The 16,757-nt window shown below is 41.5% G+C and overlaps 2 protein-coding genes across 5 annotated transcripts in view; one reads left to right on the top strand and one right to left on the bottom strand.

Moving 5' to 3' along the window:
• Nucleotides 1–6,418, top strand: part of LOC135107275 (uncharacterized) — a 55,508-nt gene extending 49,090 nt beyond the window's left edge. For both annotated transcript variants that reach the window (XR_010271678.1, XR_010271679.1), the window contains one exon: nucleotides 1,338–6,418. The gene's annotated coding sequence lies outside the window, so the exon portion shown is untranslated. The remainder of the gene's footprint in view (nucleotides 1–1,337) is intronic.
• Nucleotides 6,419–10,621: 4,203 nt separating this feature from the next.
• Nucleotides 10,622–16,757, bottom strand: part of LOC135107274 (uncharacterized) — a 107,996-nt gene continuing 101,860 nt past the window's right edge. For all 3 annotated transcript variants that reach the window (XM_064016938.1, XM_064016937.1, XM_064016939.1), the window contains exon 8: nucleotides 10,622–11,392. In XM_064016938.1, coding sequence (XP_063873008.1) covers nucleotides 11,163–11,392 — 230 coding nt within the window. In that variant the 3' untranslated portion in view covers nucleotides 10,622–11,162. The remainder of the gene's footprint in view (nucleotides 11,393–16,757) is intronic.

Genomic DNA, 16,757 nt, shown 5'->3' with positions numbered 1-16,757 from the left:
GTGACGTCGGAGCTTTGCCGGCAAAGGGTATATATACTACCGAGCGTTCCCACTCGGCCACCCGCCCCCCACAGACGGCACACACACACACACACACACACACACACACACCTTTCCTTTCTTTTACTTAATCTGTCTAAACTCTTCAATATTCTCAATCTTTCTACAAGCAAGCAAAAAAAAAAAAATGCCCACCCAAAAAAAAAATAAAAAATAAATAAATAAATAAATGAAAGTAAAAAAAATAAAAAATAAAAAAAAAACAGCAATGTGGTCAAGAGCACAATCTGTCTCTCTCTTACTTTCTTTTACCTCTTCTCTTCCCACCCACTTTTTCTTTAGCTAGCTGTCTATCTTTTCACCCCCCCTTTGAAAATAAATAAATAAAAATAATAACTCGCGCCCCCCACCTTCTCTCTCTCTCTCTCTCTCTCTCTCTCTCTCTCTCTCTCTCTCTCTCTCTCTCTCTCTCTCTCTCTTTCTCTCTCTCTCTCTCACACACAGCAGTACGGGTGGTTTTCTTCCGGGAACTCCGGTTTCAACTCCTGACCGAGCATTTACTGCCCTGTGACCTTTCATTACTGTACAGCAGCAGGCCCGGCAACTTTCTACTCCTACTTTATTTCTATATTTCCTCTCTTTTTCTTCCCGTGTACCAGTCCAGGTACACATTCCTCCCCACTCTTATGTAACCCATCTTTTCTTTAATAAACTTTGAAACTTTGAAACTCGCGCCCTGGTGTATTCAACAGTCTTGCGGATAGGGACTGGTGGAGGATTAGCTGGGTTCTACTTGCAAAAAGAAGAAAAAAAAAAATTTTACCTAGGCAGGGTGATTATGCCTAATACCAGACAACAATAACACTGAAGAACCTCGTGTAACCAGTACAGCTAAATAAACAAAAAAAATAAAATAAAATAAAATAAAATAAATAAATAAATAAATAAAAAATAGCAATGTGGTCTCCCCAAAAACTTTTAACTCCTACTTTCTTTAATTTTCCTAACTTTTCTTTCTTCTGTCCAAACTCTTTATTCTTCACCATCTTTCTATCAGTTCAGTTCAGTTCAGTACCCGCGCCCTCCGGGCCGTCCTTGAGACAGTAAAGGCCCGGGCCACTCCATGGAGTAAATCTAAACAACCCACTCGCGCCCGAAAAAAAACAGTAAGACGGTTAGCCCGTCATCTTTCCCCCCACTATACTTCAACTCTAACTCTTCTTTCTCCCCATCTATTCTATCCCTCAAAAAAAGAAGAAAAAAAGAAAAACAAAAAACAAAAAAACTCGCGCCCGAGGACACTACACTTGACTCTATAATTCCCCTTTCTCTTCCAGATTGCCTGGGACGCGAGAAGAGGACGAGGAGTAGACCAACCACGCCATCGGAAGGACGAGGAGGAGGATCCAAATAGAGGACGAGCGAGGACGAGGACCGATATAGAGGACGAGCGAGGACAAGGGCCTACATAGAGGACGAGCGAGGACGAGGACCCAGACCGAGGACGGGGACACCGGACGCAGCGGACACCGCCAGCCTGACGAGCGAGGACGAGGACCGATATAGAGGACGAGCGAGGACGAGGACCCACAAAAAGGATGAGCGAGGACGAGTATCCCAACCGAGGACGGGGACGCCGGACGCAACGGACACCGCCATCCTTCAGTCTCCAGCCCCTATAGCTGGACCCTGAGAACCAGTGAGCCCCTTCACCCACTCCTGTGTCATCCCTCATCCCCTGCGCCACCCCAGGGTCTTATCCCTCTCTCCCCCAAGTGCCCCCACCGCTGCAGACTCCAGCAACTTCCCCGTAGATTCCGACTCTAGCACAGTGTCCATGATTATTAACAGTGCAGAAGATTACACATAGTGCCCAGGATTATTCATGGTGTCTTTTACCAGGACTCAACCAGAAGACAGCTCAAAGTAAAATCGTAAGAGTACAGCAACCAGCACTCCATCCACCCATAACCCACACCCATCACCCCGAATGCAAGCAAACATAGACAATGACGACGACACATCATAAACCCCCGAGACTCCCATCACTGACTCTTAAATATAGAATTACTGGAACACTTCCGGACGACATCAGCTCCCATGTATTCAAAACGACACAAATATACCACACCAAATGCTTTGAAATCAATGAATCTACAGTGATTGTTGGGCTTGCCAGCGAGGCAGACCTCACAAATCACTCTTCCCCGGAAATCTCTCATAAACTCAAGGCACAGGGCCTCACCTATGAATCGCCTGTCATGCTAGCTTCTTGCACCGTTCTCGCACGTAAACTAGACGCCTAGCTTATTCAAAGACCACTTCCAGACATCACCCAAGAAATACAAGACAAAAACAACGTGATAATCGAAGACATAAAAGTTATTCCCAGGGTCCACCTCCTTAAGATTCGCCTGGCGAGTAAGGAGGAAGCCAACAACCTTACAAGAGAAGGGATACAACTCTTCTCGGTAATAATCCCACCATATAATATAAACACAGAAAGGCATACTGAATTCAACCAGTGCTTCAAGTACCTCCAGTACACACATAAGACACAAGACTGCAAGAAAACAAGACACATGCTCTAAGTGTGCGGAAGAAGGACATAATTACAAGCAATGCACATCAGCACACATTAAATGCATCAACTGCGAAGTCAAACACGTTGCGGTTGCCTTCCAATGCCCAGTAAAGAGGGAATAAATTAAAACACACAGCAACCAACAGCCACGAAACACGACTGAAACCACATCTTCATACGCCAGCGCTGCCGCCAACACCCCCACACCATTAATGCCCACACCACCACAGTCCAACACTGGCGAATAACCTGCAGGACATGCACACAAAAATCAGTCTTGTAAACGTTATGGCCTCAACACTTAGTGGTGGGGGACATTCTAACATACAAACACACTTTCTTCGAACTTTGTAAGGAAAACAGCTTTCCAATCATACGAATCCTGGACACAGTCATCCAAAACTGCACAGACACTTTCAAGATGAACAGTCACAACTTGAATAAAATACAGGATATGGTGTACAAGACAATGGCAGACAAAACATGCACACACAAAAAACGAAAACCAAGCACAACACGTTCGACATCGCGAGACGGACACCGCTCAAGACACGACTCCCACTCTTCCGCGCGCACCGAAGGGCTATCAAACAGACCTGCACAAACACTAACACGCAACACTACCGCACTCCCAACCCCAACCTGACAGCAGAACATCAAAGACACCATTGCTTCCTCTGACTCTCCCCACCACAACTACCACAATCACCATCCTAAGGAAGAACCAACACCCAATGAAAATAAACAAAATACTCAAGCCACACACTCATCATCTAACTCAGACGGCGAAGCCATCCCTCACGCACTGTCCAACGAGGAACGATACAACATGAGAAACAACACACACAAACACAAATCACAAAAATGCTGAAATTAATACAATTAAACTGTCGCGGTTACCATAACAACCGCCATTTCATAGCGAACACCATCGTCGAAGAAAATCCCGACGTAATTCTCCTCAACGACATCGGCAACCTTCCACATCGACGCAGAGTCAAACATTATGGGTACACTACACACTATACACAGGGTGTCCACGACGGCGTAGCCGTTATGGTCAGAACAAATATAAAACACGAGTTCCTAAAGACATGGGCCACACCCCACTTTTTGGCCCCAAAAATACACACAAACAACAACTCAATCATAATAGCTACAACCTGCACACACCCTAATACGCACATACCCTTCGCCGACATTAACAAACTTTTTAATTACAACACATCGACGTGCATAATCGCAGACATGAACGCCAGACATACAATCTTCGGCCACTCCACTAACAACACACATGGCAAATAACTGCACTAGATAATGACCCAGAAACGGCTAAGATTTCTGGGTCCACACTTTGACACAACTTACACACACAACGGTACAAGAAGACCGGATGTAGCTATCACAGACAGACATGCCAGCCACCTTCACCATCACTTAGCCCCAGGTAAACTGTGTGGCTCAGACCACATTCCTCTATTAGTTTACATTTCAGCCAATCCCATAGCTATCCCATCCACGCCACACTACAGCTACAAACAAGCAAACTGGGAATCCTTCCAAGAAACACTCCAAAACACTTACCACCCACATTAAACAACCAGCACACCTCAACACTCGACACTCATATTGAAAACTTACACACACAGATACTGCAGGCTGCAAACGCACATATACCGAAAACGAGCCATAAAATCTACTATGACTTCATCCCCTCATTGAAAACAAAAAGACTAGTCACCTGCTACCACAATATCTTCGAAAGAAACAAACACGCACCTCACGGTAGGCATGACCCTGGAAATTTTGAGAGGTCATATAATTAATAGTTTTAACGCAGATTATGACAACCATTGGCTCAATCTAATCAAAATAACATCGGACAAAAGCAAAACAAGTCCTACAGAATTCTGGAGAAAAATTGGACAACTCAGAGGCACTGAGAAGCCAAGCTTTGAGTACTTCAACAATAAACAACACCAGAATCACTAACCCCATTGACGTAACTGTCGCATTTAAAGACCATTGGTCGGTGTTTTTCAGCCCACACACCGCCCCCTCTCCCAGCAGCTGCAGAACACATCAGTGCCGTCACAGCACACATGAATGACACACACACCAAGAAACATTACCAGAACATACCATCAGACTACACACACAACACAATAATTCACTCACAACACCAAGTGAAGAGAATGAAGTGAAGAGGCTGCTGAGAAGCACACCTCGACGAGCGCCCGTTCAACTGGCATCTCCTGGCCCTGGGCCATGACTCGCCACTTGCCCCCGAACATTATATCCTCCCTCACGTCAGTTTACAATGCCTGCCTGGCAACAGGCTACTTCCCCAGGCCATACAAAACAGCAAAGACAATTTTGATCCCCAAACCAGGAAAAAACACCACCTACCTGAAAACTACAAACCAATAAGCCTACTAGAGATCCTGGGGAATGTTTTTGAGAAAATAATTAATACCAGACTCCGCTCTCACTTGGAACAACACAACTTCTTGTCTAATAAGCAATTCGGCTTTAGACAACTACGTTCAACCGAGGACGCACTGAACATCATCATAACATACATTAAAAACAGCTACCCCGACTACAAATGCGCATTAGTAACGAAAGATGTAAAACAAGCTTTTGACACCGTTTGGCATACAGGCCTGAAGTACAAAATTTGTAATAATTTTAATCTGCCCCCTATCACCCAAAAACTGCTTTGCAGCTTCCTCTCAAATAGGAAGATGCAAATAAAGCAGACAAACATACTAATAATACTTCACGCCTTTAGCAGGTGTCCCACAGGGATCATCAATCTCCCCCACACTGTATAACATGTACACACACGACCTCCCTAACCCCACACACTCAGGATCCCTCACCATACAGTACGCAGACGACGTGACCCATCTTGCTCGTGCTCGTATATTGGACGCCCTCACAAACCTGCTCCAGGCCGAACTGTCAGCCACCAGCCAGTAGGAACTGAAATGGCTCATTCACTCACGCCCGCTTAAAACTAGTCACATACTTTGCCAAGAAACGGGAAATACCAAGACATATCTACCTTTATCCCTTCCTTCCCAACCAAGCCCCCATACAAAATTCCCTAACAAACACAGTCTTCGGTTTAAATATAGACAAAGACATCTGTTTTCACCAACACATAAAACAAAAAGCAGCCATGGCTTCAAGGATGCTCGGTAATCTCTATCGGTTCCGCGACAGAGACACAAAAACAAAACTCCACTTATATAAGGCTCTAGTCCAGCCACACTTAACGTATTGCCCATTAGCACTCTCATTAATTGCAAAAACAAACTTCAAAAAAAATTACAGGTAATCCAAAATAAGGCATTAAGCCTTGCAATGGATATAAAGTGGTACGATTTCAGAACTTCAAAATCGATACACGAGGATACAGATGTACTTCCAATTAACTTAGTATTATTTAACAGAGTATACAAACAAATAGAACAATACAGAATAATACATGATGACACATACACGTTCATTGACTCCCGTCCCCGCCGCCTAAGAAACATCCTCGATCTTGTAAATCACACCCCCCCAGACCCTCTTTACACGTACCACATTCAGAGTAACTAACATAACACCTCTGGACTAGACGCTGACACACGGGGGGTTAGAGGCAGGGGAGGTTTCACTCACCCACACATCCTCAGGTTGTTGCACTCGTAGGATTCTACCCAGTGTAACTAACACCTTACAACACAGAACACACCTGCAGCTAAGACGCGGGGACCGAATCCCGCCGGGGGCGTTAGGTCTGATAGCAAGGCAGCCCTTAGTTCAACCTGACTTATCTCAGAGGGCTAAACGGCACTGCATCCCACCGAAGACGCCACCGCCGGCTCTTTGGTCCCCACAAGCGTGGAGGCTGGAAGGTAAAACACGCACTCACCACACCACACAGAGGGGACGCGTCCAGAGGATGGCGTCGGGACTGATGGCGAAGGCAGCCCTTGGCTCACCCTGACTAGTTTCAGAGGGCTAAGAGGCACTGCATCCCACTGAAGACGTAGACCCAGGCTTTCCTCCCCACTGAACCACAGACACTTCACACCTCCGAAATGTGCCGCAGTCCCCGCCACCACTGTATTGTACATATGTAAACACCCTCCAACCCTAGCCCCAAACAACTACACAGCATCCCCATCCCCTCACCAGCTACCCACGACCCCACACTCCCCACACATAACTGTAAATGTGAATTGGTAGGCCTCAAGGGGCACATCACATACAGACAAAATCCTCACCTGTAAATATTACACACATGTCGCGGGCGGCAAAAAACATTACTCTGTAAGCATCATGCAGGCCCCTGATCATTCTTGTCGTCTTTCAGGGGTACATGCTGGGAAGGGGAGTAACAATTTGCAAGACAACGTCAATTACCCCACCCCACAGATACCTTTGTGGTGGCTGGTTGCTCGGCGACATTCTGCTGACTACGTCACAGAGAAGTAACAGGAATCGAGTCCTTGCTGAGGAACTGGCCGCCACTACGGTCATCTGGTTTAAATTACCCTAAATCTCATCGCCACTAATATACCAAGGCTAGCTGTTGCTCTAACTTCCTCAGCAAGAATCCCCTTCAATCCAAGACAACTAAATTTAACCGCTACATGCACTCATCCCAAAGTGAGGAAGCTCTGCTTTTCTTGATTTCTTGATTAAAATAAAATAAAATAAAAAACAATAATAATAATAATAATAAAGAAATGAATAAGGGGGCCTGGATCATGCCATATAACACCGTTCTGTAAAAAAAACAAAAAAATATTAATTTCCTAAATCAACGATTATAAAAGTATTTCACTGTACATTCAATATAACTTATGTAACTGCTATGTAACCATGTAAACCCATATATATGCCATATATACTGTTTAAAAATCAATAAATACGGCTAGCCGTCCTGCCCGAGGGGTGAGGTGGTCGGGGCCTCATGCCTGTTGTTGAGTAGGCGGGAGCGCTCGTTCTGTTGCTCGGCGTGGGTGCTGCGACTGCCGACGCGGGAGCTGACCTGGCGTGAGGGCGCGGGGCGTGGCTGAACTTCACCTTTTCTCTCTTCCAAGAGCCTGGAGCGAGTACTCATCCTCAGACACTAACAAATAGACATCACTCAGCACCTGGGTCAAGCCCCAGCGACTTTCTCTAACACTGCAATTCCCTTCCTCACCCACCTATTCTTCATTCTATCCCCACTTGATATCTCCCCCTTCCCCTGTGTTGCCTTAATCTTAACCTTAACCACTCGCGCCAGTAGCTGCAGAGACATCATCAAAGGGATAATCTGTGACAGTTGGTATAGTAGTTACCTTTACATGAAAATTTGATGAATACTCTAAAATAAATACATCTGTAATATACCTTGATTCCTTGTCTACCAAAGTGCGAATAAATATTCCATTTAAAATCTAACAGTCTTTCATGAAAACTTAAGAAAGTGTAGCTTGTGTCATTTGAAACAATAAATCGTCAGCATTATTGACCACAAATTCACTTTTTAATTAAAGTAAACCTCTTATTTGCACAATGGCAGCCAAGCGGACCAAATGTGCACCAATACGGAGCTACATGCAACAAACAGACGAGGATGTGGTTGTATGTTTGACTTGCAAAGATAAATTAAAGTACTGTGGAAGTACGACTTCCAGTCTCATCAAACACCTCTGCACCAGACATCCCCTTGAATATGCCGAGCTGAAGGAGGAAAATGATACAGAACACGATTTACCAAAACTGTCTAAGATGAGTGTACAACCAACTTTGACACTATTACCAAAGCAACACCATACAGAAGTGACTCGAATAAGAAGAGGGAAATAGATAATCTAGTTATTAGAATGATTGTGGAAGATTTGCAGCCACTGTCGGTCGTAGAAGACAAAGGTTTTAGACGCCTTATCCATGGCCTGAACCCTTATAATTCTTGATAGCCACACTTGTACTAATATATATTTTGTCCTATAGCAACATGAATAATGTGCATTGCATACTCTAAACAAAGTATATCTAGAATATCACCAACTATGGAAGTAACAAATTAATTTTCATTATTCAGTACATAACAAAAATAAATTTGTGAAATATGATAACACATTGGAAGGTAAAATACGAGGGTGAGATAACTCTGTGGAGTGAGGCAACCAGCCGCCGTGGACCCAAGCACTGACAGGAGAGCTTGGACCCGAGTGCAAGCAGGGTTCCGTGAGCTGGATCCGCGAGTGGCCTGAGACCCGATTATTAGCCGGGATTTGATTACCGCCGGGACCCGAGTACCGACAGGGATCCGCGAGCGGCCTGGGACCTGATTATTAGCCGGGATTCGATTACTGCCGGGACTCGAGTACTAGCAGGGATCCGCTAGTGGCCTGGGATTCGATTACCAGCCAGGACCCGACTACCGCGCGGATCCCTCCCTCTCACTAGTCTCCCAGCGCGCTACAAGTACTCAGATCCGGACCCGAATCCTACGGACCCAGCAAGCTTAAGTACTCGGATCCACGAATCCAAAAATGTCGGATCCTGCCCAGCACTACTTCACATGTATGGGGATTCCACTCACACCACTATTTTAGAGATGGTGGAATCAAAAGCTTTTCTTATCAGTTCTCTGACTGACTGTCTTCAGCCTCTCTCTCATTGACGCAGTGCTGCATCTCTTGCTACCTTCTACTGGTATTTTTACACTTACTGCTCCTCTGATATTTCTTACTGCAAACCTTCCTTCCTCCTGTGGCCTGGGTGCACAAAACTTCTTTCTTTCATCCCTGTTCTGCCCATCTCTCTAATGCAAGAGTTAACCAGTATTCTCAATCATTCCTGTATCTCCTCTTTCCTATAACTTGTACTCTTTCAAGAGAGAGGTTTCAAGACACTTATCCTGTTTTTTTTTTTATGATTCTATCTGACATCTCTATGGGAACTGGCATTAAGTGGGCCTTTCTTTTTAATAAAAAAAATTGTTGCCCTTGGCCAGTGGCCCTCCAACACACACACACTGCAATTTCTTACATAACTTTATGATGAAACAAAATTTTTTCTACAAAACATCCTTGTAAAATCGGGGTGTCTTATGCAAAGGTGCGTTTAATATGCTGGCAAATACAGTGCCTGCTGTTTGCGTCTCTCTCTCTCTGAAAGTGAGAACAATCCTAAGGATTGCTAAATAGGATGAGACTAATTAAGAATGAAAATGGAATTACGTATATGAGACTGAGAAAGAGTGAGACAAACACCTCCCTTTTTTAACATATCGGTTTTTTTTTTTTTTTAACAAAATTTTAAACTCATAACAATTGCCTCGGTTGCCATATCATAATTTGGTTATCAAACAGGCTACATGATTGCATCACAAATGATTGCAATGTGTTAGTCACGATGCAGCCCTTCTTCAGTGCATGTCTGCACCATACTCAACACGACTTCCTGGCTGGATAGTCTCTACTCTCTGAGGCTTAAGAGAAAATGGTGAGAACTGCATTTGTTGGGGTGACTGAACTAGAAATCTCCCACCTGGTCATTATCATTACTCGTCCCATAACTGATTTTCGCATCATTGCATTCATCTTCTCTTATAATGAAAACAGTCCCTAATTTACTTATCTTGTATCATATGTTTTTCTGTATGATTTTAAGCACAAACTATTGTTGTAAAAAAAAAAAATCATCTGGTGTGTGGGAACAGATTAATCCATTTTACATTGATTCCTGTGGGAAAAATAGTTTTGGTTTCCAGACATATAGGATTTCAAATGGCATTCAGGAATTAAATAAGTTGGAGAACCAAGTTTCCACAGTATAAATAAATAAATAAATAAATAAATATATATATATATATATATATATATATATATATATATATATATATATATATATATATATATATATATATATATATATATATATATATATGAACACAAACTTCATCCTGCTTTCAGTATAATTAAAGTTTGAAAGGTGGGTTTTCCTAAAATTTAGAGTAAGGATAAAAACTGCACAAAATAATGGAATAATATACTGTATTGATTCTTTTTACATTAACACAACGTCCAGTGAGAATCATCAACAGAGTTATATTAAATTAATTTTACATGCCTTTTCACTTTTTTACACAAATATAGGTTTGAAAAGTAAAAACATATATAATATTTACAATATCAAAATGCTTTCAATGCTTTTGGCACTCATTTTTTTTTTTTTATATAAATACCATGACCTCTAAACTATTGACAACCTTTTAGCCATCCGGACTCTACATCTTGAGGATTCTACTGAATCCTCTTTACTCTGTAAATATTCAAAGCTAGCACACCACTGAAGGAATCCTGATACATATTACTTCAGCTCAAGACAGTTACTTTATATCACTGGCAACCAACACCAACTTTTATCATCATAATTTGATTCTCATAAAATAATGTCACTATACAGCACTCTCTTCTACAAATACCTTGACTACACAAAAAAAATATTTACAAATTACCAGTAATTTTGTATCACAAACCTTTAGAGCACAACTCCTCAGACTCACTGACAAACAGCTTCAGGTATGAATTTTCAATAATGTGGAGTGATTGCTCTCTGTGTCACAAAGTGGTGTTAATAAGGTGGTGTCCTTAGGGTGGTTGAGAACATGTGGTGCCTCATTGAACTCTTCCAACTCACTAGAGAGGTCAGCTTCATAAGCCAGTAAAAGGTATTGCTCTGAGCGGTCTGGCCACAAAAGGTAGGTCATGACAGAGTGAGCCAGTAAATCAGCTGAGTAAGTAAACCCTGTAACAAGAGGAAGAACATTAGATGATTTTCAAGCAAAGTAAAAAGAGGGAAAATAAGGCATGCAGTAACATATGAATTTAATGAATACAGAAGATCGTAGTCAACCTTAGTTACATTCCTGAAATTTATGTAAAATAAGTGAAACCCAAAACCACACTGTGATAGCTTGCTGTCTTCAGAGCAGGGATAAGATTAAAAGTTTGAATGCCTTTTGCATAACATGCAGAGGGCAGTGGCTGGTCTCTTCCAAAAGTGAGGGTTGATGTACTCTATCTTACCATGTGCCTGCTTTATATTATTTACAGTAAAATCCCTCTTATCTGGCATCAATGGGACCGCCGACATGCTGGATACTTGAATATTGCCGGATACTTGAATAGAAGTGAAATTATGTCCACAATCACCACCCTACACTCACGCATCTTACCATAACAAAGATCAGTTGATCTTAATCAGCAGCTGATCTGATCAGCTGCTTAAGTGTAAGCACAACACGCTTCCTCTTTTCTACAACTTTAGGCATGATGAAGGTGTCAGGCGATAAACAGTGCACACGCGGGACTGAGTCACTGAGTAAACACAGTGCAGTGGGCCGCGGGTGGCGCGAAGCAGTGCGCTCTGGTGGCGAGGGGACAAAGTATGCCTCGTGCGGGAATTTTAATCGATTTTATGAGTACACATTGATTTTTTATTGATTTTAAGGCTCGGGGAAAAATGTGCCAGATACTTGAAGCTGCCGGATACTTGAATGTCGGATGAGAGGGATTTTACTGTATCTATTTTCTATATAGTAACTAAGGATGGTGATAGGATTGGGGATCTGTTCACCCTTGTCTATTTTTAATATTCTTTTAGTGGCAATGGGGATTCCCTGAGGCTCGGTTTCTGTGGATGAGGAGGCAGTAGACATCTGCTAAAATGATAATTACTCCCAGTGAGGTCTGAAGCACTGGATCAATGGGTGCTGTGAACTATCAATAACCCAGCTGTGACCTAAATGAACGTTTCCCTTTGTGTTTCACAACAAAAGGCGACAGTCACACCCTGCCCTCTAAAGACAACTCTCTTCTTTCACAGAAAACAACATGCACCTTAATACACACACAACCTTCACTTAAAATCCTAAATTAGTATGGCGACTCCTACACCAGCCTCGGAGTCCCTGTCTGGGGAGAGGACCACAAATGTCCCCAGGTCAGACTGCTTTTCTGGTATTGACCCTAAGTGTCTTGACACTCCCCTCAATTTTTTCTTCATTAACTTCAGCAACATTCACAGCCTTAGATCTAATTTTCATTCTGTAAAACACCACCTCTCCTCTACTAAACCTTATCTTTTCCTCAGAGCTATCTGAGGCAACTGACAGTAGCCCCTTCTCTGTTCCCTCCTACTTTCTCTATCTCGTTTTCAATCCAAAGCTGGATGTTGCATTTACATGAGCAATAATTAAACTTGCTCTCATGCCTTCGCTCTTGAATCTTCCAAATTTTCCCATCTACAGAGTCACTCTCAAACCAAATTTATCTGTGCTGTACCTCTCACCTAACTCCTCTGACTATAAAAAATTCTTTGACTACTTAACTTGCAAAGTGGAGCACATCCTGCCTCTCTTCCCTTTTTGTGGAGATCTCCATTCTTGGAAACTTCAATGTTTACTACCAACTTTGGCTTTCCTCACCCTTCACTGACCATCCTGGTGAACTAGCCTTTAACTTTGTTATCCTGTGACCTAGAGCAAGTAGTGCAACACCCTACTTGTATTCCTGACTGTCTTGTAGATACATCCAACATTCTTGACCTTTTCCTAACCTCTAATTCTGCGTATGCTGTCATCCTATCTTCTCCGTTGGGCTTCTCTGATCACAACCTCATATCTGTAACATGTCCTATGTTACTGGCCTTAACCCTTGGAAGGCTTATGGACCTGATGGAGTCCCTCCTATTGTTCTCTGTGCTTGCACCTTGCCCAGTCAAACTCTTCCAACTCTGTCTATCAACATCTGCCTTTCCTTCTTGTTGGAAGTTTACCTACAATCAGCGTGTTCCTAAAAAGGGTGACTGCTTTAATCCCTCAAACTACTGTTCCATCTCTTTAATTTCCTGCTTCTCTAAAGTTTTTTAATTCATCCTCAACAGGAAGATTCTTAAACATCTATTCTTAAACATCTATCACTTCACAATCTTCTTTCTGATCACTAGTATGGATTCTGTCAAGGCTGCTCTTCTGGTAATCTTCTGGCTTTCCTTCTAAGGACTGGTTATCCTCTTTTAGGGAATTTGGTGGAACTTTCGCTGTTGCCTCACACATATCAAAAGTTTTTGATAGAGTCTGGCACAAAGCTTTGATTTCTTAACTACCCTCCTATGGCTTCTACTATTCTCTCTCTGTAATTTCATTTCAAGTTTCCTCTCTGACCATTCTATTGCTGCTGTGGTAGAGTCACTGTTCTTCTCTTAACCTCTTTGCTCTAGATGCTTAAAAAAATACGCAATGCTCAAATACAGTGTAGGCCCATAAGCGATAGCCTATATAATTTCTAATGTAATAATATAATCTCTATCTCTGAGAGTCAACCCTTCAGTTGCCATAGAAATATGAGGCAGGAGATGGGTTTTTCTGGGTGTAACTACAGAACACACACACACACACACACACACACACACACACACACACACACACACACACACACACACACAAACACATTTATGCTTAGGGGTGGTGGTGATGGGTACTCTCTCTCTCTCTCTCTCTCTCTCTCTCTCTCTCTCTCTCTCTCTCTCTCTCTCTCTCTCTCTCTCTCTATATATATATATATATATATATATATATATATATATATATATATATATATATATATATATATATATAAAAGTAATAGACATGAAACTACTACCTCCATTCATCAGTAATAGAGTGCTGGTCAGTGTTGACATTCAACACTGATAAGATGACCTTCCCAGACGTATCAGCACACACACACACACACACAGACACACACACAGAGAGAGAGAGAGAGAGAGAGAGAGAGAGAGAGAGAGAGAGAGAGAGAGAGAGAGAGAGAGAGAGAGAGAGAGAGAGAGAGAGAGAGATAGAGAGAGAGAGAGAGAGAGAGAGAGAGAGAGAGAGAGAGAGAGAGAGAGAGAGAGAGAGAGAGAGAGAGAGAGAGAGAGAGAGAGAGAGAGAGAGAGAGAGAGAGAGAGAGAGAGAGAGAGAGAGAGAGAGAGAGAGAGAGAGAGAGAGAGAGAGAGAGAGAGAGAGAGAGAGGAGAGAGAGAGAGAGAGAGAGAGAGAGAGAGAGAGAGAGAGAGAGAGAGAGAGAGAGAGAGAGAGAGAGAGAGAGAGAGAGAGAGAGAGAGAGAGAGAGAGAGAGAGAGAGAGAGAGAGAGAGAGAGAATGTAAGGAGAAGGAAGGGAGAAAAGGAAGAGGAGGGTAAGAGGGCAAGGAATGAACCAGGAAGGAGGGGGAACTGTACCCCCTATACAGTCTCTTCTCCCTGATGGAGGGATATGGGACCAAGAGAAGGATAGGGGGATATGGAGGACAAGGGAAGGATCATAGGAGGGGAAACTGTGATGTAGGCTCTGCCAGTGAGACTTCCTCATTCTGGATAGAGGATGGGGCATGGTGTAGCTCATTTATGTGATTGGTGGGAATGGGATGATGAGAGGAGCAACAGAACCTCAAGGACAATATATAGAATCTATCTACCTATCTATCTATCTATCTATCTATCTATCTATATCTATATCTATATCTATATATATATATATATATATATATATATATATATATATATATATATATATATATATATATAGAACTTAGTTCAATGCCTCAAAAACTCAATTCCTCCATCTATCAACTCAACACAACCTTCCAGATAAGTATCCCCTCTTCTACAGTGACACTCAACTGTCCCCCTCTTTTACACTGAACATCCTTGGTCTGTCCTTTGTTTATAATCTAAACTGGAAACTTCACATCTCATCTCTAACTAAGAAAGCTTCTATGAAGTTGGTGTTCTGAGTTGTCTCCACCAGTTTTTCTCACCTCCCCAGCTGCTAAGTCCATACAGGAGGGTGGAATCAAAAGCTTTTCATCTTATCAACTCCTCTCCTCTAACTGACTCTTCAGCCTCTTTCTCAATGCCACAATGTTGCATCTCTTGCTATCTTCTATTGCTATTTTCACACAAACTGCCCTTCTGATCTTGCTAACTGAATGCCTCCCCTCCTCTCCTGGCCTCACTGCACAAGGCTTTCTTCTTTCTCTCATCCCTATTCTGTCCACCTCGCTAATGCATGAGTTAACCATAACCAGTATTCTCAATTATTTATCCCTTTCTCTGGTAAACTCTGGAACTCCCTGCCTGGTTCTGTATTTCCTTGTTCCTATGACTTGAACTCTTTCATGAGAGTTCAAGTTACTTATTCTCCATTATTTTATTTTTCTATTTGAAATGTCATTGGGAACTGGCATTAAGTGGGCTTTTTTATACAAAACTTTTGTTGCCCTTGGCCAGTAACCTTCTCATATGGAGAGAGAGAGAAAAAAAAAAAAAAAACTGTGAGACAGATCTCCATAGAATGAGGGGGGAGTACCTTCTCTTCTCTGTCCAGAGCCAAGGGGCTAAGATAGTGGTGTGAATGAATGTGAATGTGAAAACTGTGTGCTTTGTTTTGGCTACCCCCTCTTTTTGGGGGAGACTGCCTTGGTGTGTATATATATATATATATATATATATATATATATATATATATATATATATATATATATATATATATATATATATATATATATATATATATATATAGTAGTAGTAGTACTTTTTATTTTATTTTGATCATATATATATATATATATATATATATATATATATATATATATATATATATATATATATATACGAGTATATATATATATATATATATAGTAGTACTTTTTATTTTATTTTGATCATATATATATATGTATATATATATATATATATATATATATATATATATATATATATATATATATATATATATATATATATATATAGTAGTACTTTTTATTTTATTTTGATCATATATATATATATATATATATATATATATATATATATATATATATATATATATATATATATATATATATATATATATATATATATATATAGTAGTAGTAGTAGTACATTTTATTTTATTTTGATCAGCAAATTTATCATAATGACATCCACTCCAAAAAATCCTATGATGTGCAAAGTTGTCACTGCAACGTGAAAGGGTTAATAAGGGTTTACTGTATAACTATATTATTTCAGTAATTCAGTGTTTTCTTAAAAATGCAGGCTCACAATATTCCAAATTCATATAATTTT

The sequence above is a fragment of the Scylla paramamosain genome, chromosome 15 (genome assembly GCF_035594125.1).
Source record: "Scylla paramamosain isolate STU-SP2022 chromosome 15, ASM3559412v1, whole genome shotgun sequence".
In the NCBI taxonomy this organism is placed as follows: Eukaryota; Metazoa; Arthropoda; class Malacostraca; order Decapoda; family Portunidae; genus Scylla; species Scylla paramamosain.
The sequence above is the reverse complement of the archived record's forward strand: the minus strand, read 5'-3'. Positions and strand labels throughout refer to the sequence as shown.